Source organism: Fistularia commersonii, chromosome 25, assembly GCF_037954325.1.
Source record: "Fistularia commersonii isolate RoL2024-O1a breed Wild chromosome 25, RoL_Fcom_v1.0, whole genome shotgun sequence".
NCBI lineage: Eukaryota > Metazoa > Chordata > Actinopteri > Syngnathiformes > Fistulariidae > Fistularia > Fistularia commersonii.
The window spans coordinates 5,887,159-5,909,813 of record NC_141308.1 but is presented as its reverse complement, the minus strand read 5'-3'; the positions used below and the strand labels follow the sequence as shown (position 1 = coordinate 5,909,813).

Sequence of the window (22,655 nt, the reverse complement as noted above, 5' to 3'; positions counted from 1 at the left end):
CAGCTTTTAAGTCACGATCAAGTGACTTGTTGTCGACATTGTTATGTGTCCACGCACAAGTTGCAGAATAGTTGAGATGAAAATCCACTGATGTTGAACCAAGCCTCTCTCCAGTAAACATCTGAATAATACATCTTGTCAGCTTTCATTAATCCATCTTACCTTTCTCTAATACCTGGCTGTGCCCAGGGAACTGACCTTAATCATAAATACCAAGGATTACTGAGCATCATGTCAGACACATAGATAGATAGATAGATAGATAGATAGATAGATAGATAGATAGATAGATAGATAGATAGATAGATAGATAGATAGATAGATAGATAGATAGATAGATAGATAGATAGATAGATAGATAGATAGATAGATAGATAGATAGATAGATAGGCCCTAAGACATAGAAGTAAATGCTCTCGATCTCATGAACAACGTGTCTCCGCAGCATCATTCCTCTGACCTTGAGCGCCTTGATCACCTGCAGCTAATCTAACTTCCATCTCTGTAGGTAAACAGGTAGATTGCTAGCGTTGTGCGGGGAGGTGGCATGGAAAGGCTACAGGGTTACGGTGCTGCATCAGTAGTGTTAAGTTGTACGTGGGCTGTAAAGGTAGGTTAAGACAACTGGTACGGCAGAGGCTTTGACATCTACTTTTTATTATGTTATTTAACTCATCAAGTACCTGGCAGACATGAAAGAGCTTTGCTGACAGTGTTGTCAATCGTAGAACATTTTTCCATGTCGGGCTTAAGACCAGTTGAGTTTGAGGTGATGTTATGAGAAGTTAAGTGGATTTCCTCGTTGACGACAGAGTTTTTTAAGACTCCACGACAGAAATGGACACGCCGGTGGAAAGGTTAACCCTTCGTTTCAAGGAGGAGGATGGCAAGGTTTTGTTTGAGAGCTACGTGCCTCCCTCCAGGGATGCGATCCACCTGCCTACCTATGTGCTCTACCTGCTCATTGCCATCTTCATTGTGCTGGGTGTTCTCTACGCCATCATCGGCCACCTCATCATCGACCTCATTCATGACTGTGCAGGTTTGTTACTCCGCATCAGGCATCCAGTTTCTACACCATGAAATTACACATAATTCCCCAAAGCATTTAGTAATAATGTGGTATTTACAGGAAATCAAGGGATGTACCTGAGAGCTATTAACTGTTTTAGTGATGTATTGTTAGGAGACATAAACCGATACCATGTAAATGGAACACATATGTTATGTTTCATTAGTTTTTACTATAAATTTGGGATTTATAAATTCTATGTCTCACATCATAAAAGGCTTATATTTTCACAGATCGACATGAACCACCACAAAGTAGTTGGCAGGTCCGAAATGAGAAAGTGCTATTTTAATCATCTTTCCCTTCCAAAGTAATGGAGACCATAGATGCTTTTCCAAGCTGATGCAAGTCACTTACAATATTGAAGTTGACTTACATTTAGTTAGTTTGCATTTCCTCCATTCTGTGTTGTTTCTCAGACTGGCTCTTTGGGGAGCAGCCCGAAGAAGTGGTGGTGAACTATTGCGAAGCCAAGGATAAGTTCATGGCAGACTGGTGCCCAGAAACCTCTCCAGAACTGGAGGAGATGGCCCGAGCCGAGGAGAACAAGATGAGAGATAATGACATTGCGAAAATCCCTATATGGATCATTTCTACGGAGCCTCAAGTACCGAGGACAGGACCCCGCGTGGTCTTTGGGCGCAGGGCATAAAAATGTAGGTGCCGGGAGAGGGTGGAGAGTCGATGAAAACAAATAAAATATCTGTCGACCCTCTCTGTGCGGTTGCGACAGCATTCACTGTGATGATTGGAAGCTGGAGACAAAGACCAGGGTAAAAACATGGAGCCTTCAAATGTAACACAATGAGCCACTGCTGTCAAGGAGTTATGCAGCTGCTTGTATTATGAGGACATCTAGTGTCTATTTAGGTTAATACAGCGAGAAATATGAAGAAACAGGGTTCACAAAAGTGTCAGCAGGAGCATCTTGCCAAGACGTCATCGGTTTCAATAAGGAAATATTATAATAAAGGTTTATTTGTGGTTCATTACTATAAGGTCATCAGAAAGAGATGTGGATCCACTCACTTAATTCATATGAATGCTTGGTGCAGATTTAGTACTTACTTTTCCTACACTGATAAAAAGTAAATTATATTTTAAATTTCAAAACATAGAATATAGGTCCATTAGAGGATGGATCATTTGATGGAACCATTTTCTTTCAGAGGCATCTTGGTATATTCTTATTGAATTTATAAAAGGAATGGAGTAAATTATACATTTACAAAAGATTTTGTATGATTGAAAAAAGAATGACAAAAAACATTATTCGTCCTGATAACAATTCTGCTGCTAATGTCAACTACAGGATTAAAAAAATAAAACTGAGAGAAGAAGAAGAACTAAAGCCTGTAACAATGTGACATAAAAGTGTCATAATTGTGTGTTTTAACTCAGTTTATTAAAAAAAATGAATCCATCATTCAGAGTCCTCTGGGATATGTCATTCAGGAATGGCAGCACTTCCTGGGAATAAGTAATGCCCTCATTCAAGATGATTAAATTATTAATTATTGGATGAAGCATGAAACTGCATGATCACAGATATCAATACAATATTTTAAGCCAGTATTACAGGCAATTCTGAAATTGGTATCAGAATCTCAACTATTTGTATGCGACGATCTACCGGTGCATTCCTTCAGTTTCTCGCTAGAAGCCTCAAAGAATGCATGACTGCTCTGAATGAGACACATGTGCTTAAACGGCATTGTTTATTCATGGCAGGAATGCGGTGGTAAATGTGAGCACGCTGCAGCTATCCACTGCACACCTCCCTGGTTTGCAGACACACACGTACCTCCAAGAAGGTTTTAAATGAGGCATAGCAACAATAAATAACACAGATATATTTAGAAATTCAAACATGCATTATTCAGTGAGGACAAATACAGAAATACAAAATGTCTGTACTTTCAACAGTATCACGGTAAATATGTCCCATCATCCTAATGCTGATCGTGTTCCCATATGTTACTGTATCCCATCTGAGATTAAATTCTGGGTTTACAGGATGTCACTGAGTGACTGTGGTGGTTTATAACAAGATTACCACATCCCTCATATTGCATCCTCTTTTTGTTACTGACGGCCAAAGCAAACAGTGACATAATCTCATTAACTTTGTCCCATTTATCCCCCTTACTCTTTCAGAGTGGGGCCCAGGGGTCTGCGTCACTATCTGTAAAAAAGATTAAGTTATCAGCAGCCTGGGCAACTGACACCAACTGAGAAGAAAATGGCAGGACTTTGCTATTTTTCCCTAAAATTCTTCCCAGGAGAAACAATACAGGAGTAATCCAGATGAAATATCGCCATATAATAAGGATACAGGATGATGTCAGTTATGTGCTCAATAAAGGTCATATTGTGTCTGATATTATATATTAGATGAAATATCTCTGTTTTGTTTCATATTTGGTTTAAATTGGAAGGCACATCTAACAGAGATTGTTTTGATTGTGTCACAATTAGAAAAATGTCTAACCAGTCTGGTTAACTAACTGTTGGATCTTGTGAAGCAAAGTAAATCACAAAATAGATCTGGGTATTTGGAAATCTTATGAAGTAGTTTGGCCTTATCTTGTTGTTTACAATGCATTAGTAAAGGTGAAGCAAAGGTGGGGCAGAGGTCGCCCTGCATCATTGGGCAATAAGTGAAAATAAAGTAAAAGGTTTAGTATCCAAACAAACTGCAATGTGACAAGGGATCTTTGTTTGTAGTTTCATTGTTTATATTAATACTCATAGCTCAGTGTCGTCTGCATTATATTCAGATATGCACAAATGTACTTACCCGAAACACAGATATCTGGTAGTTTATATGACCATACTTTGTACAATCTTGTCTAAATTAAATCACAGACATGTTCTAAGAGATACTGCAGTGTGTGTCTAGCATGATTTGGCGGATTTGTACTTATCTAAATGTTTAAAACGATCCCAAGTGTTTTTCCGCAGTTGAAAATGCAAAAAAAAATCATGTATAGCATTTTATTTATTTATATCCCTGAGTCATGAGGCTGGATTCGAAACCCTCCTATATACTTATAAAAAAAGCCCGTCTCTGTATCTGTGGCTTAAAAGTTGGACGTTTTCACACGGTTTTTAGATGTGTTAAATAAAGAATTTAGAGTCCCGTCTAAATATTTGCACTTAAGTGCAGAGAAAGCGAGTATTAAGGTGCTTATACGCGTCGTACTGCCCATATTGACCACCACATCATCCAGCGTTCAGCTTTTTTTTTCCGAGCGCAGAGTTAAAGGCCCGAATTTCAGTCCGATCATGTGATATAACCGGATTTCTATCAAATGAACACATTTTGCGTGAAAGCATCGTTCGGTTCTTTCCTCTTTTCGAGTCATCTGGCGGTGGGCCGGTGGAACAGCAGGCTGTGTGGGCTGGGATGTGATGGAAAAGGGAGGGAGGGGGTTTCACATCCCCGCTCTGCTCTCCACGTTGCGCGCATCCTCTCACACCTTCCGAGCTGCGCGCGTCGCCTTCCACCGTTCCGCCGTACTTCCGTCCGGTTCCCGTGCGCGGAAATAATGGCGTGGGGCTTTGGTTTACCGGCGTGGACGCGCTTTGACTGACGGAGAAGCCTCCATGGATTGGAGCTCGCCGTCGCCAGAGCAGATCTGGGGAGAGCCTGCGAGGTGAGGCGGCGTTTAGCTGATCGTGCATGAAAAGGGACAAGGGGGTGTGCGGGTGTGCGGGTGGGGGGGCACTGCAGGTCTAACAGAGCTTTAGGTTCGAACACACCGAACCCGATCCGTGCATGTCATCACGGGTTCTGCGCTTTATTTCAACGCCATACGGAATATTATTTTCCCCTGCTCCAGTTTTGGTGCTAAAAGGCGACCAACCAGCACAAAGGCCCGCATGTTTGATGCCCGGATCTCAAACCGTCGGCGCCTGACTGACACGGATCTGGATTTTTTTTTCTAGTTGAGGCACATTGCACATCAGTGACCACCCTTTTATAGCACAATGCATCAAAATTCCTTCAAAACCTTGTGTCGGGAGAACCTCCCCGAGCAGCCCACTCCACGCAGTGTGTCATGTTCCCCTCCACCGATGTTACACACACAGTTGCGCATTTAATCGATAGCCATGTGATTCTGGTCCTTCCACAGCCTCCGAAGCAAGAAGTCAGCATATCAACTATTTACCCACCTGGTGGACTTTTAAACCTTTCGGCATGTAAAGCAACTGTCTCTACATTTTCAGCTGTCTGAGGAATTTACAATGCAGGGTCAGGGAATGAGGAGCATGTGGCCGGAATGTGGGCCTGGGGTCATTGTGGGCTTGTGCAAAAGTGGAGAAGAGTTGTTGGTTTTTTTCCTTTCTTTAGTTGTTTTGTTGTGCAGCCTGGCCCTCGGAGGTTGCAAGGGGCCGATTGGCTCCCACTGTTCCTCCAAATGTCCCCTGCTGGGACTCCCGCCACCCTGATGATCCCCACAGAGGTGCAAATGAGGTCCTTCTGGGGTGATACAGCAACTCTAAATTCCCAGGAGTCGTATTTTTGAAAAAGAATTAAAGAGATCCAACGCTCCGAACATCATTATTTGCGTCAGAAAAGGGTTTGCTGTTGTAAAATCTGTTCAGTCTTGTGTGTGTGTGTGTGTGTGTGTGTGTGAAAGTCTGATTTTCCATTTCTCTCCACAGCACTGTAGAAGAGGAAACTTCATCCAAAACCGCAGATCACATGACAGGTATGTCCGTAAACATCAGGAACGTGTTTATATGAAACAGAAGCGAACAGTTTGATTTTTTTTATTTTATTTAATGTTCTCTCTCTGTTTTAGATTTGTGCGGCGATGAAACGGACAACTCTCCCCCTCTCCAGCTCCACACGCTGAAGCAGTTTGAACAGGTGAGGGTGTTTTGGGTCAATTATCTCTAAGCTCAACGACCCTCCAATGTAATGGCAAACACTTGACTGGAACTGTCACGTTGAATCACCCGGTGCTGCCCTCTAGTGCTCATCCAGCCTCACTCCAAGATGAAGTAGCTGGTATATTTTTACTTTTGACGCAGTTTGCCCTTGTCTCAGACAGAGAAAGCTGGTCAAGTCTAATTTTGAAAATTAACCGTCATAAGCTAAATGGAATACAAGGAAATAAAAGGAATCACCTCTGGCTAGGGATATTAGATGAAAAACATCCCAAAATCGTTTGGATTTAAAAGTCTACCCCGAGCCAAAGCGCGGCCTACTTTGCACACAGAGCTTCAGGACACTAAATAATGCTTTTTGAATATTCCTTTTATTACTTTGTAACTGAATGTTATATTGAGCGACACGGAAATCATAGGGCAAAAATCATGTAATGAGAAATGTTTCTCCAAATATCAAAGGGTCTTCGTCCCCATTGATATTTCCGTTAAATCTGCATCAGGGATTTGGACAAAAGGTCAGTGCGTGAAACTGACGTTTTTCTATGATCTATTGTCAAATGTATAACCTTTCATTACTTAGAAATAAATAGATAAAATTATAAGAACAATTCTAATACTCACAATTATTATCATACTTAATTAATCCGTTGCAGGAAATTTCTCTATACATTAAATCCATCATGGATGAACCATGAGCAGCTGGGAGTCACTTAGTGGCACCAGGGAGAAGTTAGGGGTTCAGCGTTTTGCTCAACAACACTTCGACAGGCGAGGAAGAGGTCGGGAATCCAACCAGGAATGTTTGGTTCCAAGTACGACCGCTCTTATTGTTGTTATTGTTATTGGTATTTGTTGCTTGTTTTTCTTCAGATTTTTAATTATAGTAAAAGAATTAGTATTTAAAGTAATGCTATATACTATTTTAAAGCAAGGTCTGACTATTTTTTAAATATATTTGTTGTTTCTTTATTGACACCTCTGTGTTCTTCTGCAAAACAACTGAATTTCAGGCAGTTTTATAATAAAACAGTCAAACTGTCAATGACATTCAGGCATCCGAGCATCCTTGTTCCAACCTGAGGGTGTGGTCGGTCAGTCAGGGAGGCTGATGTGACTCAATGAACAACAGCAGTGAGTTTAAACACGGCGTCCCTTTCACAAATGAGTCACTTGAACTCCTGACGTGAACACATTCCTGCATGCACAGTCTTTCTCCTGTTTATTTCTCTCAGACTGAGCAGGAGTGTGAGCACGTGAGGACACGAACCTGTCATTTGTTATAAAAGAACACTGTGTGTATATGATGTCATCCTCAATATTATGGGGAGACTGCTGTTGGCGCCTTGCCTATCTTTACTCTGAATTATTTAGAAACAGCCTGTAATATGATGCTTTAATGGGCACACTCAGTGAACGCATCCTTAGGAGGGACTACTGACGCAACTGCACCTGTCAGTCACTTATTTAACTGGAGGTCTTTGCACTCAGTTTTAATCAGGAATGTTATTTAACATGATACCAAAGAGACAAAACAAACATAGAGTAGCCTTTGTCATACTTGTTTTTATTCTCATCCACTCATCTCTCAGAGGGACGGGTTCAGAGACATTCACAGCGGTGTGAGATTCAGAACACCATCCTATTAATAGAACCCAGGGCTCCGACCTCCCTGGTCTCCTATTTCATCCAACATCTCTCTGCTTACCAGTCTTTGCTGTTCTCATCAGCAGCAGTAACCAGATTTACCATCATTGGTTAAATCAGTAAGACACTAACTAATGGTCTTTGAATGCTTTGAATACTGGATGAGTTTGTGAAGAAAAAAACACATTATCAGTCTTAATTGCTCCGTTAGAAGTGTTGTCAACATGACCACATGGGGGCAAAAGAACTCAGTGATTGGCTATTATTGGTATGTTCAGAATTAGCTGAATATTGTTCATATACTTTATTGGTTACAGCAACATTTGATGGTATAATATTTTTGCTCATCAAAAACATACAAACAATATGCTTCTGGGTAAGCATTATCTATTTATATTGTGAAGGTCTTTTTTCTCATTTGCTGTATTTCTATGAATTTTCTCCACCAAAGTTTAAAAAGATATCCAAAAACTTACAAATTTGAAATCAGCACAGTGGTGTAGCAATCCCGACAGTGTCTCGATCCTGACAGCAGGCTTTTCTCTGTAGAGTTTGCATGTTCTCCTCGTGTCTGCATGGAGGGGTTTCAGTTTCCTACCACAGCCTAAAAACATGCAGTAGGTTTGTTGGAGATCCTAAATTGCCCAGACAAGTAAATGAGACAGTGAATGATTTTTTTGAATGCTCACCTGAAATTATAATTGCAATATCTCTGGAACACAGTTATTTCCTAATGTATTGACAAAGGGATATTGAGCTTGAGGTAGTTGCTCAGATTTTGTTATTGCCTCACCTCATCCATGTTTTGCAACAGTACACGTGCCAAATACAACATTGGCATGTTGTTACCTCATTTTAATGAATGGTAATTGATAAAACATATATTTATTTTATATTAGGTTCTAGCTATACGTTTCCATGTTAATCCATTAAAGAGACAAATAGCGAGCACTAAAAGAATTTTCTCTCTACTGCCTCTGAAAAAAGCATGCGGTTTTATAACAAATATTGGTTGAGATATTCAAATTAATATGAAACTGCTTTGACACAAGATATAGGTAGATGTAAGTCTTGTCTTTCACTAAGGATTTTGATAATGTTTAAACAAAGGTAATACAGTTGAAGTTATTTTTCTAAAACTACGATCAAGTCGTTGCTACAAACAAGGCTCTGTGAGACAGAATATTTTCTAAAACGAAAGAAAGAAAATTTACATGTTTTGATATTAAACATAGATAAAATTTCTGTGGAATCAACTGAATGATTCTGCTGCTTAATGTAATTCCGACCATGGTCCTTTATCTTCAGACTATTACACAAGCCATATCATTATATATTTCAGTTGCAGCGAAACGTTGCGTCTCTTAAATATTATTTGACATTAAAGAGAGGCTCCTCTTCGTGTCGCTGGTGTGGGTCCAGATGGATGTTCGTTTCCAACAAATAAGAGAAGCATTGGAACAGATTCTGAAACATTTGGTTAGGATTTAACCGTCAGTAAAATCTGCAATGATAGTATACATCTTTATCTTCTCTTAAGTGTTACGTTACTCGCTAATCCTGTTAAAATTACCATCTAAAGTGAGTTAAAGCGATCAAATTAATTTGTTTGACCATTTGAGATTTTCAAGCCACAGTTTCCTCTAATCTGTCAAAGAGGATCACACTGCACTCACAGTATATTAAAAAGGGGATGGGGATAGTCATAGAATTTAATTAAAAAAATGGAAAAACTTAATTCAAGATTTGCTAAATACAAAAAGAAGAAGACAATATGGACATCAAAGTCCACACATTTGCCCTCCTTCGCTCTTTTCAAGCCCCTGTTTGTTCTTTTTGTTGCTCCAGTTTTGCACGAGAGTGAGATTTCCGTCCATATCACAAGTGTCTGTGAGCCGAAAGCCTCTGACCCCCCCCCCCCCCCACACACACACACACACCACACACACCTCCCCCCACCCATTTCCCCTGACAGTCTGGGATTCCAGGGATGTCTCTCCTCCAGTAAATTAAGCTCCTGTCCCGTCCCCCTTGCAGTTCAGAACACACCATGGAGCTGATATGGCTGCATCTGTGACCACACAGGCTGCAGAGATGCCCTCTGCACCGCAAGCGTCCCTATAGACTGTGTGTGTGTGTGTGTGTGTGTGTGTGTGTGTGTGTGTGTGTGTGGGTGTGTTACTTTTTAGTGTGTAGAATGTAAGATGCCCCTTTGTAAATAACTGGGCTGCATCATGCCTTTTTGGAGAAGGAGGTAGCATGTGTGACGGTTACCTGTCTTTCGGAGAAGGACCAGCTTTGATGGTTACTTCCCCCATGATACGGACAAGTCGAAGACTTATTTCTCACCTATAACGGACATGTCGAGCGGTATCCGTGCTGTGTGACGGTCATGTCTAACGGTTACCGTACTTTATCACAGCACCTGAATGACCTCAAGAAGGAGAACTTCAGCCTCAAGCTCCGCATCTACTTCCTGGAGGAGAGAATACAGCAGAAGTACGAGGAGAGCAGCGAAAATGTGTATCGAGCGGTGAGTGGGAATTATTGGACCTGTTTTACTCGTGGATGATTGTGTGGATAATGTGTGGAGTTCTGCTATGTCCACAAAAAATCCCCCCCCCCCAAAAAAAACCCCATCAAAACTTGTTTGTTTTCCTTGAGTTGAGAAAGTAATCAAAAGGGTATCTGAGTATTTGTATCTCAGCTGATGCTTCAGAGCTGCTTTCCTGAGCTGCCGCAATATTTGTTGACTCAGCTGTCACGCTGATCACTGTACCGTGATGTGACCTGTTGTGTTTGTGTAACAAAGTGCTTACCGCTTACCTTAAGATATGGCTGCAGTGTGACCGTGAAAGAGTACACATTAACATATCTTTGCTCTGGAACTTGGTGCAGTTTCTGCATGCTGTCACTCCATACCTAATCTGGTCTCTGTCCTGTTGTTCACTGTTGTTGGACGTACATGAAGAATTTCAGCCCTTAGGTTAAATAGATAGTGCCCCCCCCCCACTGTCCTGGAGAAAAATATCAAAGTTATAAGACTTTTGAGACAGATAAAAAAAAAAAATAGCAAGGGTGGCATTTTGGTGCTTCTGGCTCAACAAGAAGGTTCCCGGTTTGATTAATTGGAGTCTTTAAATTGCCCAGATGTTTGGAGGAGAGGTTGAATGGTTTGTTTTTTCTGGATGTGGCCCCGTGATTGACCGGTGACTGATCCAGGGTGAACCCCGCCTTTGGCACAATGACAGCACCCCAACAACCCTGACTGCAGGATAAGTGATACAGATAATAAATAAATTAATTAGAAAAGCTGGTACTGAACTGCAACATTCCTGGTTAACCAAAATGAGTGTCTATCAGCAAGAATTTGTTTTTCAAAAAGTAAATACGAGTCATGTTTACACAAATGAGATCTGGGAACATTTTGAAAATTCTAAATAACAATCTCATATCTACATCTTTGATTAGTTTAACAACAATAAATAGATACAATGGCTGTTATGGCTTGTTTGGTAAAAAATAACAAAACAAAACCAAAATTCATTTTCAACATTCGTTTTTTTTCCCAATATGAATCTTAATTAAATACATGTGTTGTGGATTTTAAGCTTCAAACAAAGCCAATCATCAAGCAGATAAATCCTGATCATATAGAAATTGATTCTCAAAAATTAGAAGCTGGTCATGACATCCAGATGAATGTAACACAATGATCATAAAACTGATACATTGGTTTACATTTTGAAAAAGTTACTATTGCTCTTTAGAATAGCGGGTAATGTCATATTCGTACATGACATCACAGATTGAGTGTTTTTCTTCAACCAAGGATGATACCACTGAGAATCTACAGGAGTCTGCTGGAGATTTCAGCAGTGAGAAATCTCTAAAAACTCCCTTGAATGGTCATTATTTGGTCCAAGATCAATATCCTTTTGAGAAAACGAATGGAATTTTCACCTCTTGTGTTGAACTTTGTTCCTGGTGTGAAGGCATGTGATTCGAGCAAGCAGATGCATTGGAATGATAGTCCTTGTACTTCAGTATTTTTGATCCAAATGAGACAAGTTGTGAATTCTAAATTGCTACTTAAACTGCTGTAAATTTCAAATGCAACAGTAGAAATTTAAACATTTTTTTCAGACTGTTACCCAGAAAATACATCAGATTTTCAGTTTTTCTGGGATTTTTTAGGAAACCGCTTGTATTGGCTTTTTTCAGAAAACATGAAAAAAAATGACAGTTTATTTATGATATTTCTTTTAACATATCATTAATCGTCTCTGTCCGGAGCTGAGATTTAGTTTTTTTCTGAACATTCTAAATAATGACTTTTGATCATCCAGAACAAAAGCTTAAGGGGGTCTGGGAGCTTGTTCTGGGAGTTCTGTATGATTAATCATCTCCATTTGCGTCCCTTTGCGTGTGTGTGAATCTGTGTGTGCATGCCAGCCTGCAATAAGGTGACCCGCTGCAGTTGTTGCCTGTCTGGACGAGCCATCTAGAGTTCAGAACATATCTCCTCATTCCCACCTCCGTGACAAATCTCTGCTGATTATCAGTATCTCTTTGATATTTTAGAGTTGACAATTACTGCATACCGGCGGTGATAGAGTAAAGTGATCCAAGACTGAATTGACATTTGGCCGGATTCTAATCTTGATGTTTCACAATCTTTAACCGCACATAGCGAAAGGTTAATCGCCGTAATAGTGTCCTGATTAGCCATTAAATCTTTGTTCTGTCCATGTTAGCTGCTGCAAGTTGTTCCTTTTGGCCGGGGTTTCGTGATGGAGTGGCATCTCGCTCTCTAAACATCTGATTGAAACGTAGAGCCAGATAGGTGCAATGGGCACATTGTGATCTCTCTGTGTGAGTGTACGACTATTTATAGAGCCGGCTTCGGCATGTTGATTTATTTATCACATGTATTTGAATGAGAGTCCACATGAGTTGTGATGCACTCCTGGGCACATGCGTGCTTGTGTTTCTCTTCACCATGCAACTTGTAATACCACTCTCTATTTTTAACTATTTTCATTTATATTTTTCAGTTTAAGCCCTGTCTGTCCAATGCTACATAGATTATGTAGAGCCATAGTATTAACTATAAGCAAGCACAAATGCTGTTCATCACTTTGAATGTAAAACAGACATTTTCTCACATGTGTGTATATGAAATGACGCACATAGCTCGGAGAAGTGATAATGGCTGTCAGTAATCGTTCAGAGCTGGTTGTGTGTGCTTAAGCGTGACAGTCCCATCAGGGTTTAAGCGCTGCCATCTCCTGCACTGACTAGTTATTAGGGGGTTTGTTGCTGAGGCCAATGTGCAAGCATAGGCCAAAATAACAGGTGCACTGCGATGGGCATCTAAATATAGAGGTGTTTTCAAGATGGGTAAACATCTAGCTTACTGTAAATGATGTTGACACACACAGGGACTCAGACACTACTCTTCCTCTGAATATTACATGGTTCAACTTCTGAAAGAATATTTTGTAGACCTTTCCATTGCTGGTATGACACTGCAAAGCGGAGTTATTTGAAGGAAATTATTATGTATACGAGTATTAAATAATCCAAATGAAAACAGTATATACTCTCAAAATTGAAATTCGAAATTAATTGACACGTATAGGCCTTTTTCCTGTCTTCTATTATTTGATGTGACAGTAGTTATCCTGTAAAACGAAGTGAAATAAATTAAATACATAACTCCAAAGTCCAACTTAAGTAAAACCTTCAAAACTTGTGAACCCAACTACAATTTTGACACTTTAACTTTATCTCAAGACTGATAGGACACAATGTTTGAAGCATTTCTCAGCTTCACTCAACACAAACTGTCTTTGCTTGTCAATAGTGAAATATCACCTTTGTCCTTTTTCAGTTTGGTATCCTCTTCTTCCAAAACAGCTACCTTTGTAAAGTGTGCAATATAGAATTTTGCATTATCTTGTTTTAAAAACTGTATATCAGTAGAAAATGCACCCTCTTACATGAACGCATATGTGTGTCTAATGTTATGTAATCGTATTCTGTCAGACTTGTCTGTCAGATCTGTTACAGGCAAATTGTTATGGTTGACAGTGTTTCAGTAATATAGCTGTTAGCCATGCAGTTCTGTATTATAGAGAATAACAGATTTTGAAGGACAATGTTGTGCACTTGCCCTTTAGGCAATGACACTGAGGAAAATAGCCATTCACTTTAAGTGCAAATATTCCTTCAATTTTTGGATAGCCGGTGATTTCATGTTAATCTGTCATGAAAGAACGAAGTCTTTTGAGGATCCCACTTTTCCTCCAAGTTAATAATACATCCACCTTTTAACATCCCATTTTAAAATTCATATAATAAATTACCAATTTATTATTAATATTCATTCTTTGTACTGCCACAACTTTTTCTGGGCTGGAATTGTGCTATATACTACAAAAGACTATATATAGTCTGTTGTTCCCAGATGCTCATGTGTGCTTGTTTAGACTAGAAATATAGGCGACAGGAAAATGTTAGGTGCATTCATGGAATATGTTTACTATGATGGTATTGGGGTCAGGCTGGAGGTGTAACTTTCTTACATGTAGATTGGATGTGCAAGGTGGACTCATATCTTCAAGGCTACACTGCCGAGAAATTTAACGTATTTTTCGCAGTCAAGAAGAGATATAAAGGCAATGGAATAATGGAGACAAGGAGGTAAAAAAAAGGAGTGTCTGGGTTTGAACGTGGATGATATATCATAGACAAGTGGTGATGGTCAATCATCACAGATGGTTCTGATCTAAGCAGCAGAGTCAGGAGGATAAAGTGTCCCCTCTCTCTGGTCTGAGGTCAGAATGGAAAGAATGAGCCTCATCTTTGCCGCAGTTAAATCCTCTGTCCCTTAGTACAGTGTTACATCTCTGATTGGCTCCTAAGTGTCCCCCGTGGCCCAAAGCAGGTACTTAAACTTTGGAGTCGAGCCTTTGGCCCCAGGGTAAGTATCTGGGCTGCCACAAATTCTCCTGCTTTAAATATACCAGCCTTGCCGCCACAGACCACTATCCTCTCCTTATGACACAAAATGTTAATCCAAAAATTGACAGCGATCAAGTAAATTCTTGAGAGAAGATGGCAGATATTTGTGTAAAAGATCTGACTTGTATTGCTTTTATCGGAATGCAAGCAAAGCCCGATCCTGAAAGCATTTTTCAACCTGTATTTCTTATGGATCTAGATGTTTTATTATAATGCAGTGATTTGTCAAATGATCAGTTGTCATACAATTCAGCTATCCACAAGGGCGCTGAACTAACTGCTTTTTGTTTTCTATTATCTTTTGACCTTTTTGCTGTTGTATATCTGTTACATTTGAAGACAAAAACAAATTTATGAAGCGAACAGGACTCTTACACAAATATTAAACCACCAAATAGTCAGGTATTGTTATTCATGATGTGCCAATAAACTCTGAATCCAAAGCATAAACTGCCAACTCTTTCCTTTAATACCTGATGAAGTTTTAATGCAAAGTCCAATGCTTGTATTTGTTGTAGAACATCGAGCTGAAGGTGGAAGTTGAGAGCTTGAAGCAGGAGCTCCAAGAGAAACAGCAGCTTTTGGACAAAGCCTTGTAAGTACATAAAGAATAATCTGATACCCCAGCTCTTAACTACATATGAAAGATATTTAAGTTGTTTTTATGGGGACATTCACGTATACTGATTATTTGGATGTGTCGGTATTTTGTGTTGATTTTATTTACAATGAAATGGGAGTGGGGTGATTCATTGCATATATTGGCAATCATTTGAGGTTTTAGTAATTATGGTAGCATATGAGTGCTGTCATCCTCCTGGGATCCCCCTTGAAACTGCTTTAGAGGTATGTCATTGTATAATTTTAACACGTTCATCTTTGTTTGTTCTCAATATGGCGTCTTTCAGAGGCTCCATTACAGCTTTTGTTGCTTCAGCAATATGTGTCAATGCGTAATGTGTAAAACTTTGTTGGATAATATCAAAAAGGAATTTGTTGTTAAAAACAAAGTGTTGCACGACTTTAATTCAAGTAGTTCAACAACTTTTTAAGTAATTACCAAACATTATGGATTCAGGTTTTTGTGTACATATTCTTGGAAATTTATCACAGTTTGTGGCCCAAATCTCATACAGCATCTTGCAAAAACATTTGGTTTATTGTTTTTTATAGTTTTAACCGTAATAACTATTTGCTCCGTCTTATGTCCTCCCCACCTTTAAAATATGTCACAGAGTCACCCGTCTAACCTTTTGGAGAAAAGGTGATACTTGTGTTCTCTTCAGATTCTTGAGGTCTACGTCCAGTCCACCAGGGAAATACACTCCAAGATATTTGCATTACTCAGACTGGTTCTAAATATCCAAGCTATTTGAGCAGATGCATGTGGGGCAGTGAGTTAAAAACAAATGTAGAGAAGGTCCAGAACAGAACTCAGGGCGACAGAGTGGCGTGTGCCATTCTGGGAGCAGGAATTTTGGGATTCTATTGCTGACTAACTGAAGTGATGTAGACAGATGCTCGCACAGTTGGAGTCCATCCCCCACATCTCCCCAAAAAATATGAGAAAAATGTTGCATTGTGAGCAGCATAGCGTGATTGAATAATACAAGGATTAGAAAGGTAACTGAGAGAAATAATATTTCATAAATGAATGAGTATCAAGTTTTTCATCCCTTTCAGATGTTGTCAGTAGAACATCTTGGCATAAATCTTGGCTCTTACCAGTACAATAAAAGCACACAGCCCATCCAGGGTGGGGCTACTTACTTAATCTCAGCTATAAGTGGCAGGGTGTTGGATATCTCATAAGCACTACAGCGGGCGAGATAAAGATGACATCATTAGTCATTTTTTTAGACTAGCATGTTCAGTCACCGGCTTCATATTGGTCAATGTGCACCAAGATGAAAAATGTTTTCATTCCTTTTTTATACATACTATTTGTGATCTGTTATATCTTTTTTATGATCCTTGCATTTTACTACTTCATCAGTGCACCACAGATGAATTATAAATATAACGAGTGATATAATATTATAAATGTGCGTGAAGTCTTGAAACAGGATTGTCTCCAAAATTAACTAGTTCCAATACATCGTATTAATTACTAGAACGCAGCTGAAAAAATCTGAGAGCCCTAGAGAGGATGTTTGAAATATATTTAATGACTAGTCACCTTGAAAAAATGTTGTTTTGTTTTGTATTTGAAATATTTTACAGTTTCCATTCATAGTTTCCAAAATATACTATAAATCCATCTGAAAGTTCCAAGTTTTGTCATTGAGTATTAACCCATTTAGATGGCTTGAATCATATGGTAAACTAATAGGTGGTCATTGAAAGAGATATCTTCTTTCAATTTTACTTAAGTGGCTTATTAATTAATCAATAGGCTTAATTTTAACATTCTAAGATATGTCACTCTAACACAGCAAGAATGAAAGATTGGAAATGTCTGGGAATGTCATAAACATGTAATGCCTATTCATTTTGATCTGGTGATGGACCACATTTCATTTCTTGTTTATTTCTTAACAGAACAACAGCTGAGAGCTTGACGAATCACAATGAGGCAGAGCTGCAGAGACGTTGTCATGAGCGACAGCAGGAAATCGACCAAATGCAGCAAGTGCTTGAGACTAAGATCCAGCTCCTGCAGGAGGTTAGGTTGCTCTCTTCCTCTGTGTTTTTTTGCGCATCCCCACAGCCGCCGCAGACTACAATCACACTAATTTCCGGGGGGGGTGTGTTTTCAGGAGGCCCAGCTAGCCCGCAGTGAGGCGGAGCGTATGGCTTCCCTGGTGGGATCACACTCCCAGGCTTCTCTCCTCTCACTGGATACCCCCATGGAGGAATCCCCTGAAGATGAGGGACCTCCGAGATTCCTTTCCCCTTCCAACTCCAATAAAGACAGGTGAGAATCAATTCGATCAAACCACATTAACTATTATTGATTGTTTGTGAAGAAGTGATCTCCAATACCCATCTTCCTCGCCGCTGACAGTTTTCCTGCCTTTGTTTAGACTTATAGAGGAGCTGACAAAAGAGCTGTGCTCCAAAGAGAACCTCATCACTACACTGGGTGAAGAGAAGACGACACTGGAAAAGAGGGTGGGAGAGCTAGAAGGCCAGGTCCAGGAGCTGTCTTCTTCCCTGCTGCAGAAGGACAAAGATGTGGAGGTAAAACAGGCGTCATGTCACCAATCTTTGCCAAAGCAATTTGAATAAAATGCAGTTTAAATACTTAAAATCGCAAACTCCTTCACCCCAAGTGTGTGAAAGAGAGGTATCGCAGGTCCTTCTTTCTAGCAACTGTTTGACTGCTGAATACCTAGCATTGCTCCCAATACATTTCATTCATTCATTCATTCATTCATTCATTCATTCATTCATTCAGTCAGTCAGTCAGTCAGTCAGTCAGTCAGTCAGTCAGTCAGTCAGTCAGTCATTCATTCATTCATACATCCATACATCCATACACTCATAGGTGTTGCTGCTATAAGCAGTTGTTGTCTACTGCTACTTTCCATTTTTGCACAACCATGCTTATATCTTTTATATTTCAATATTTTTTTTCTGTTGATCAAATTAATATTTATCTATAACTACCTCTATTGAATTGGCCACTTTCCGCTGTGTAAATTGACATTTCCCCACAGTGGGACGAATAAAGGCATATTCTATTCTATTCGATTCGATTCGATTCTATTAGCTTGGAGGCATATATTATATATATATATTTAGGTTAACCTGTGACCATTAAAACCATTAAAACTGTAACACACCCCCTATTATTGACAGTTTTTGGCCAATGTTCATCATTCCTCCAAATTGAGCATTTAATTATTGATGCTTGTGCAAAAATATGTTTTAATCTGGGTTCTCTTTCATGCAGTTTTATCAGGAAGAGCTCAGTCAAGAAAGGCTGCGAATTGAACAGGAAATGCAGGTTTGTGGATTTTTTTTCGTCCTTCCTCTTTTTGAGTTGATGTAATCAAAATTTAGACATGTACATGTTGAAATGTAGGGAGGTCCATTAGCTTGACCATGTTGTTACTTAGTTCTCCACTGAGTGTCACAACAGCATCACATTCTTGAAGTTCACATAATCATAGAGACAGCCATTCAATATAATGATACAAATAGAAAAAAATAAAAAAAATAAAGATTTGATGAGGAGACAAGTTGCAAGAAAAGAAGTACTACAGTCATATTCACATGAAAATACTTGCTGAGGCATATTATATTATTATTATTCAAATCTAACCTATTTTAGCGTTCTTATAAGTCTTGATTTACACATCAAGAAATTAGAACACACTGTCTCAATAGGGAATTATTGTGCTTTATTTTTCTTTTCGACATCGATTAAAATTTTGGGGATGGCAGCTCATGGTTCATCCATGATAGGTTAAATGCAGAACGAATCTCCCCACAAGGGATACTTTGATAAAGTATAAATTATTATTAAACTGATATGGCAAGAGCTCTAGTGGGTTGTGAACTGAAATAAACATAGAAAGGATAAACAAATTAGAAGACTAGAAACATGTGGTAAAACAATGAAAAATTCTATGGTGAACAGAAATATATATATTTTATGCAAATAAAACACATTTTGCATAATATTTGCTTTAACCTTACACTTGGAAGTGCATTTTGCTGAAAGAACCTCTTTTATTCATGTTTTCAGTTGTCAAACCTACAATATTTCAAAATTGTTGCACCTTATTGTAACTTACTTGCAGCCTGTATTCATATTTTTTATCGAGATATACATTGTTGGTAGGTTAGTTTGTCACATGCAAAATGTGTCTTAGGTGCCTCTGCAGTTAGTTTAACTTTTAAATCAGTTTGGGATTGGGGATACAAACGCAGGTGCCAGGGCTGGTCTCCTCTCCAATTTCACTCTGGATGCACGTTTGCCCACTGGTAAACGAAGACGGCTAAATGTCATGTTCGGTCCACATGGTGACATTTGACCATGTCCAGCACATGGAACCATGGTTTCCGCTGTGAAAACAAATAGAATTTAAATACAATTTGCAGCATTTTCTACACGTGTAATGTAAGTGAAACAAGCACAATCAAGATACTCACAGCACAGAAACGTGTTTGTCTTGAGTGTGTGGCTTTAGAGCACATGCTGTATCTAAGAAAAAGATAAAGAGAGAGGTAAAGGAGGGAGGGAGAGGGAGACAGAAAGACAGAAAGAGGGAGACAGTTAAGTCCAATACCAGAGGGAGAATGTTTAGTTCTGCGCCCAGATGCATTAGTGTCTACCCACAGGGCTAAAGAGGTCCTATCAATATCAGTGAAAGTTTGTGTGTGTGTGTGTGTGTGTGTGTGTGTGTGTGTGTGTGTGTGTTGTTGGGGTAACACGCACGTGTGTGTGTGTGTGTGTGTGTGTGTGTGTGTGTGTGTGTGTCCATGGATACGTGCAAGCATTCCCCAGAGGTGCCTCACTTCATATGAGTATATGTGCACGTAGGCTGGTTAGCAGTTCGGGTGTCTGGTTTCAGCCGGGCTGTCGATATCTCAGGCCAGCTTTTTAGGGCTCAGTGACTCGGACACCGATACCATGTTGCATTTTTTTTTTTTTTTGTCAAACACAAGGGTTCCCATTAGTTTGCCATCATGATCAAATCTATAAGTCTGGAGAAAGCTGAGATGGGTATAGACACAGACACTTCTCACCACAACTGCTTTCAAGCAGTTCAGTATAAACAGTGAATAAAACAATCGAGATTTGTTGAAAGCATCACAGTATTTATATTTTATATGTCTACGTTTTTTCTATCAACAGTACATTACATCCAAAAATAAAAACGCATATCAGAGAGGTAAATGCAAAGTTTTTCATCTGCGTCCTTTACACTTGGCTTTAAGAAAAGTTTTGTGTTTTTGAAAAACAATTCTTCAAAGTGGGTTTGACTGTTGTATTTTTCTGACCAATCTTTCAAAGAAACTGTCACCCAAAGAATAAATCATATTCCACTGAATTATTTCTTCCCAATGAGGCAGTGAAGCAGAAGAAATACAAGAAAAAGACTTGTGTGTTAGACTGCTCACAGACTTCTGATTAGTACAGTCTAGAAATGAATTTTGAATTTTCATTACGTGCCAATTTTTGCCACAACCTTATTAGATCTCGTCCTGGGATGATAATCAGTTCAGACAAAACAAAGCCAACTTTTCCCAGGTTTAACTCTTTGCAAATGTACGAGATATTTGATTGAAAGGAGAAACAACAGCTGAATTGCTATAAACCAACTCTCAAAGACGAAGGTTTTTTTATAAGCTTGAATTATTAATATGTTAAAATACTGGATTATAGTCTGTCCGAAAGCAGCACAGTTTATGATTTTTACTGAGAGTTTTCTAGAATCATGCGTATCTGCATGACAGTCAGTACATGATAACGTGATCATCTCTTTGCAGGCCCTCAGGAGAGCCTTTTTCAAAAGGCTACAGAAATGATCAGAGCAGATAATCAGTCAGATAGAATGGGTTGTTTGTCACTTACAGTCAAATCATTGTTGGAACACTACGAGTAGGACATTTTTAGTCAAAATTATATAATTGATTTTCATTGAAAACAAATGCAAGGAGGCAGTTGTTACTGTGGGAATGTTGGCTTTAGCAATGATTGTACTCAGTCCATGCAATATATCTAAACTACTCACTAAAGTCTGTAATATTGGTAAAATAAATTATCATTATGATTCTTGACGTTTGTCAGCTACCATAATATATTATTATGTTTCACTCAGGTGGAAGAGCAGTCGTCTTGAAACTGTAATGCCCCTGGTTTGATTCCCGAGCTCCCTCTAGTCTGTCTAAGTGCTTTTGAGTAAGAAATCAAACTCCTAACTGATCCCTGGTGCTGTTCAGTGGCAGCCCATTGTAACGCATGATGGTTTAAATGCAGAGGATTTTAAAATATCTTGTACGGGATTAAAAGATTGCTGATTTAGTCATGTAAAACATGAAGCATAAAACATAGATAGATAGATAGATAGATAGATAGATAGATAGATAGATAGATAGATAGATAGATAGATAGATAGATAGATAGATAGATAGATAGATAGATAGATAGATGTGCTGCATGCAAGTGTTAAATTCTATGGGCTTCACAATAGAGTAGTGTCCTTAATGGAAAAAATTGATAAATAGAGTGGAAGTCTGTAGGCACATCTAATTTTACAAAGATATACTAATGTCACTGAGCATTTCACTTGTTCAGTCAGGCGGACAGAACTCAGTAAAGCGGGCAAGGGAAAGCAGTGGACATCAAGGGAAATACGACTCGATTTTACGTGCACAAACAAAACTGAAGCTGATTTCCGTCAAGGTTGCAATTATGTCTTGGCTTGAAAAGGTGAGATTATCCACGGAAAGTAGTCACGGTAGAGGAAAAAAAAGAATAATAGGCCCTGCCTTCCCACGCCGGACTCCTCGCCCCCCCCTATATTCCCCACGAATGGTTCGCTCCACCGCTGCAGGTCTGGTTCACGCCGCCACATCATTATCTGCCCGGAAGATCTTGGACCGCGCGGAGCACCGATTCGGTCCCTCCATGGAGCTCTTCGACACGGCCGTGAAATGAATGAACCGCCGCCTACTCCTCCTCCTCGTCCAGGGAAACATACGAAAAAACCTTACCTTCGTCCCGGGACGCCTGATACCGCCGTGTGTCCGGTTGAAGGGCAGAAAAACCTCCCGGGCATGATGTACCTGTCGGCGGCGCGGCTCCTGCGTCCGTGACTGGCCGGTGATGGTGCAGAGGCGCGTGAGATGCGGCGGGGAAACGAGCAGCAGCGAGGAGCGTAAAGCAAACACGCACTGATCGGACCTCAGTGCGTCCTTTGGGAGGTTGCGCCATATTCCCCAAATTCACCTGCGTGGCCCGATCCACCTGTCTCGGCTGTTCAGTCTGGCGTCGGAATTGTTTTCAGGCATTTCCAGTGCCTCATACGAAACTCATTTTCTGCAAGCTGCT

The 22,655-nt window shown here is 39.7% G+C and overlaps 2 protein-coding genes and 1 long non-coding RNA gene across 4 annotated transcripts in view; 2 read left to right on the top strand and 1 right to left on the bottom strand.

Moving 5' to 3' along the window:
* The first annotated feature begins 292 nt into the window (after positions 1-292).
* On the top strand, positions 293-3,948 carry LOC147218960 (uncharacterized). Of its 2 annotated transcripts, none has more exons than XM_086172763.1 (3): positions 293-610; positions 813-1,042; positions 1,492-3,948. In XM_086172763.1, the coding sequence occupies exons 2-3, from the start codon at positions 838-840 to the stop codon at positions 1,722-1,724; spliced, it is 438 nt and encodes a 145-aa protein (XP_086028889.1). In that variant the 5' UTR covers positions 293-610; positions 813-837; the 3' UTR covers positions 1,725-3,948. The 2 variants fall into 2 exon arrangements, with proteins under 2 accessions (XP_086028889.1, XP_086028890.1); XM_086172764.1 differs by having other exon boundaries at positions 294-504.
* A 619-nt stretch (positions 3,949-4,567) lies between these two features.
* The window catches only part of LOC147218958 (myomegalin), a 41,499-nt gene continuing 23,411 nt past the window's right edge, over positions 4,568-22,655 (top strand). The window contains exons 1-9 of the mRNA XM_086173296.1: positions 4,568-4,731; positions 5,744-5,790; positions 5,884-5,951; positions 10,041-10,151; positions 15,166-15,242; positions 17,189-17,312; positions 17,407-17,564; positions 17,674-17,830; positions 18,546-18,599. Coding sequence (XP_086029422.1) covers positions 4,682-4,731; positions 5,744-5,790; positions 5,884-5,951; positions 10,041-10,151; positions 15,166-15,242; positions 17,189-17,312; positions 17,407-17,564; positions 17,674-17,830; positions 18,546-18,599 — 846 coding nt within the window. The 5' untranslated portion in view covers positions 4,568-4,681. The remainder of the gene's footprint in view (positions 4,732-5,743; positions 5,791-5,883; positions 5,952-10,040; positions 10,152-15,165; positions 15,243-17,188; positions 17,313-17,406; positions 17,565-17,673; positions 17,831-18,545; positions 18,600-22,655) is intronic.
* On the bottom strand, positions 19,529-19,924 carry LOC147218959 (uncharacterized). The gene is made up of 3 exons (XR_015108755.1): positions 19,888-19,924; positions 19,751-19,802; positions 19,529-19,663 (listed from the first exon to the last, which is right to left on the bottom strand). It is a non-coding gene; the product is annotated as an uncharacterized LOC147218959 (long non-coding RNA).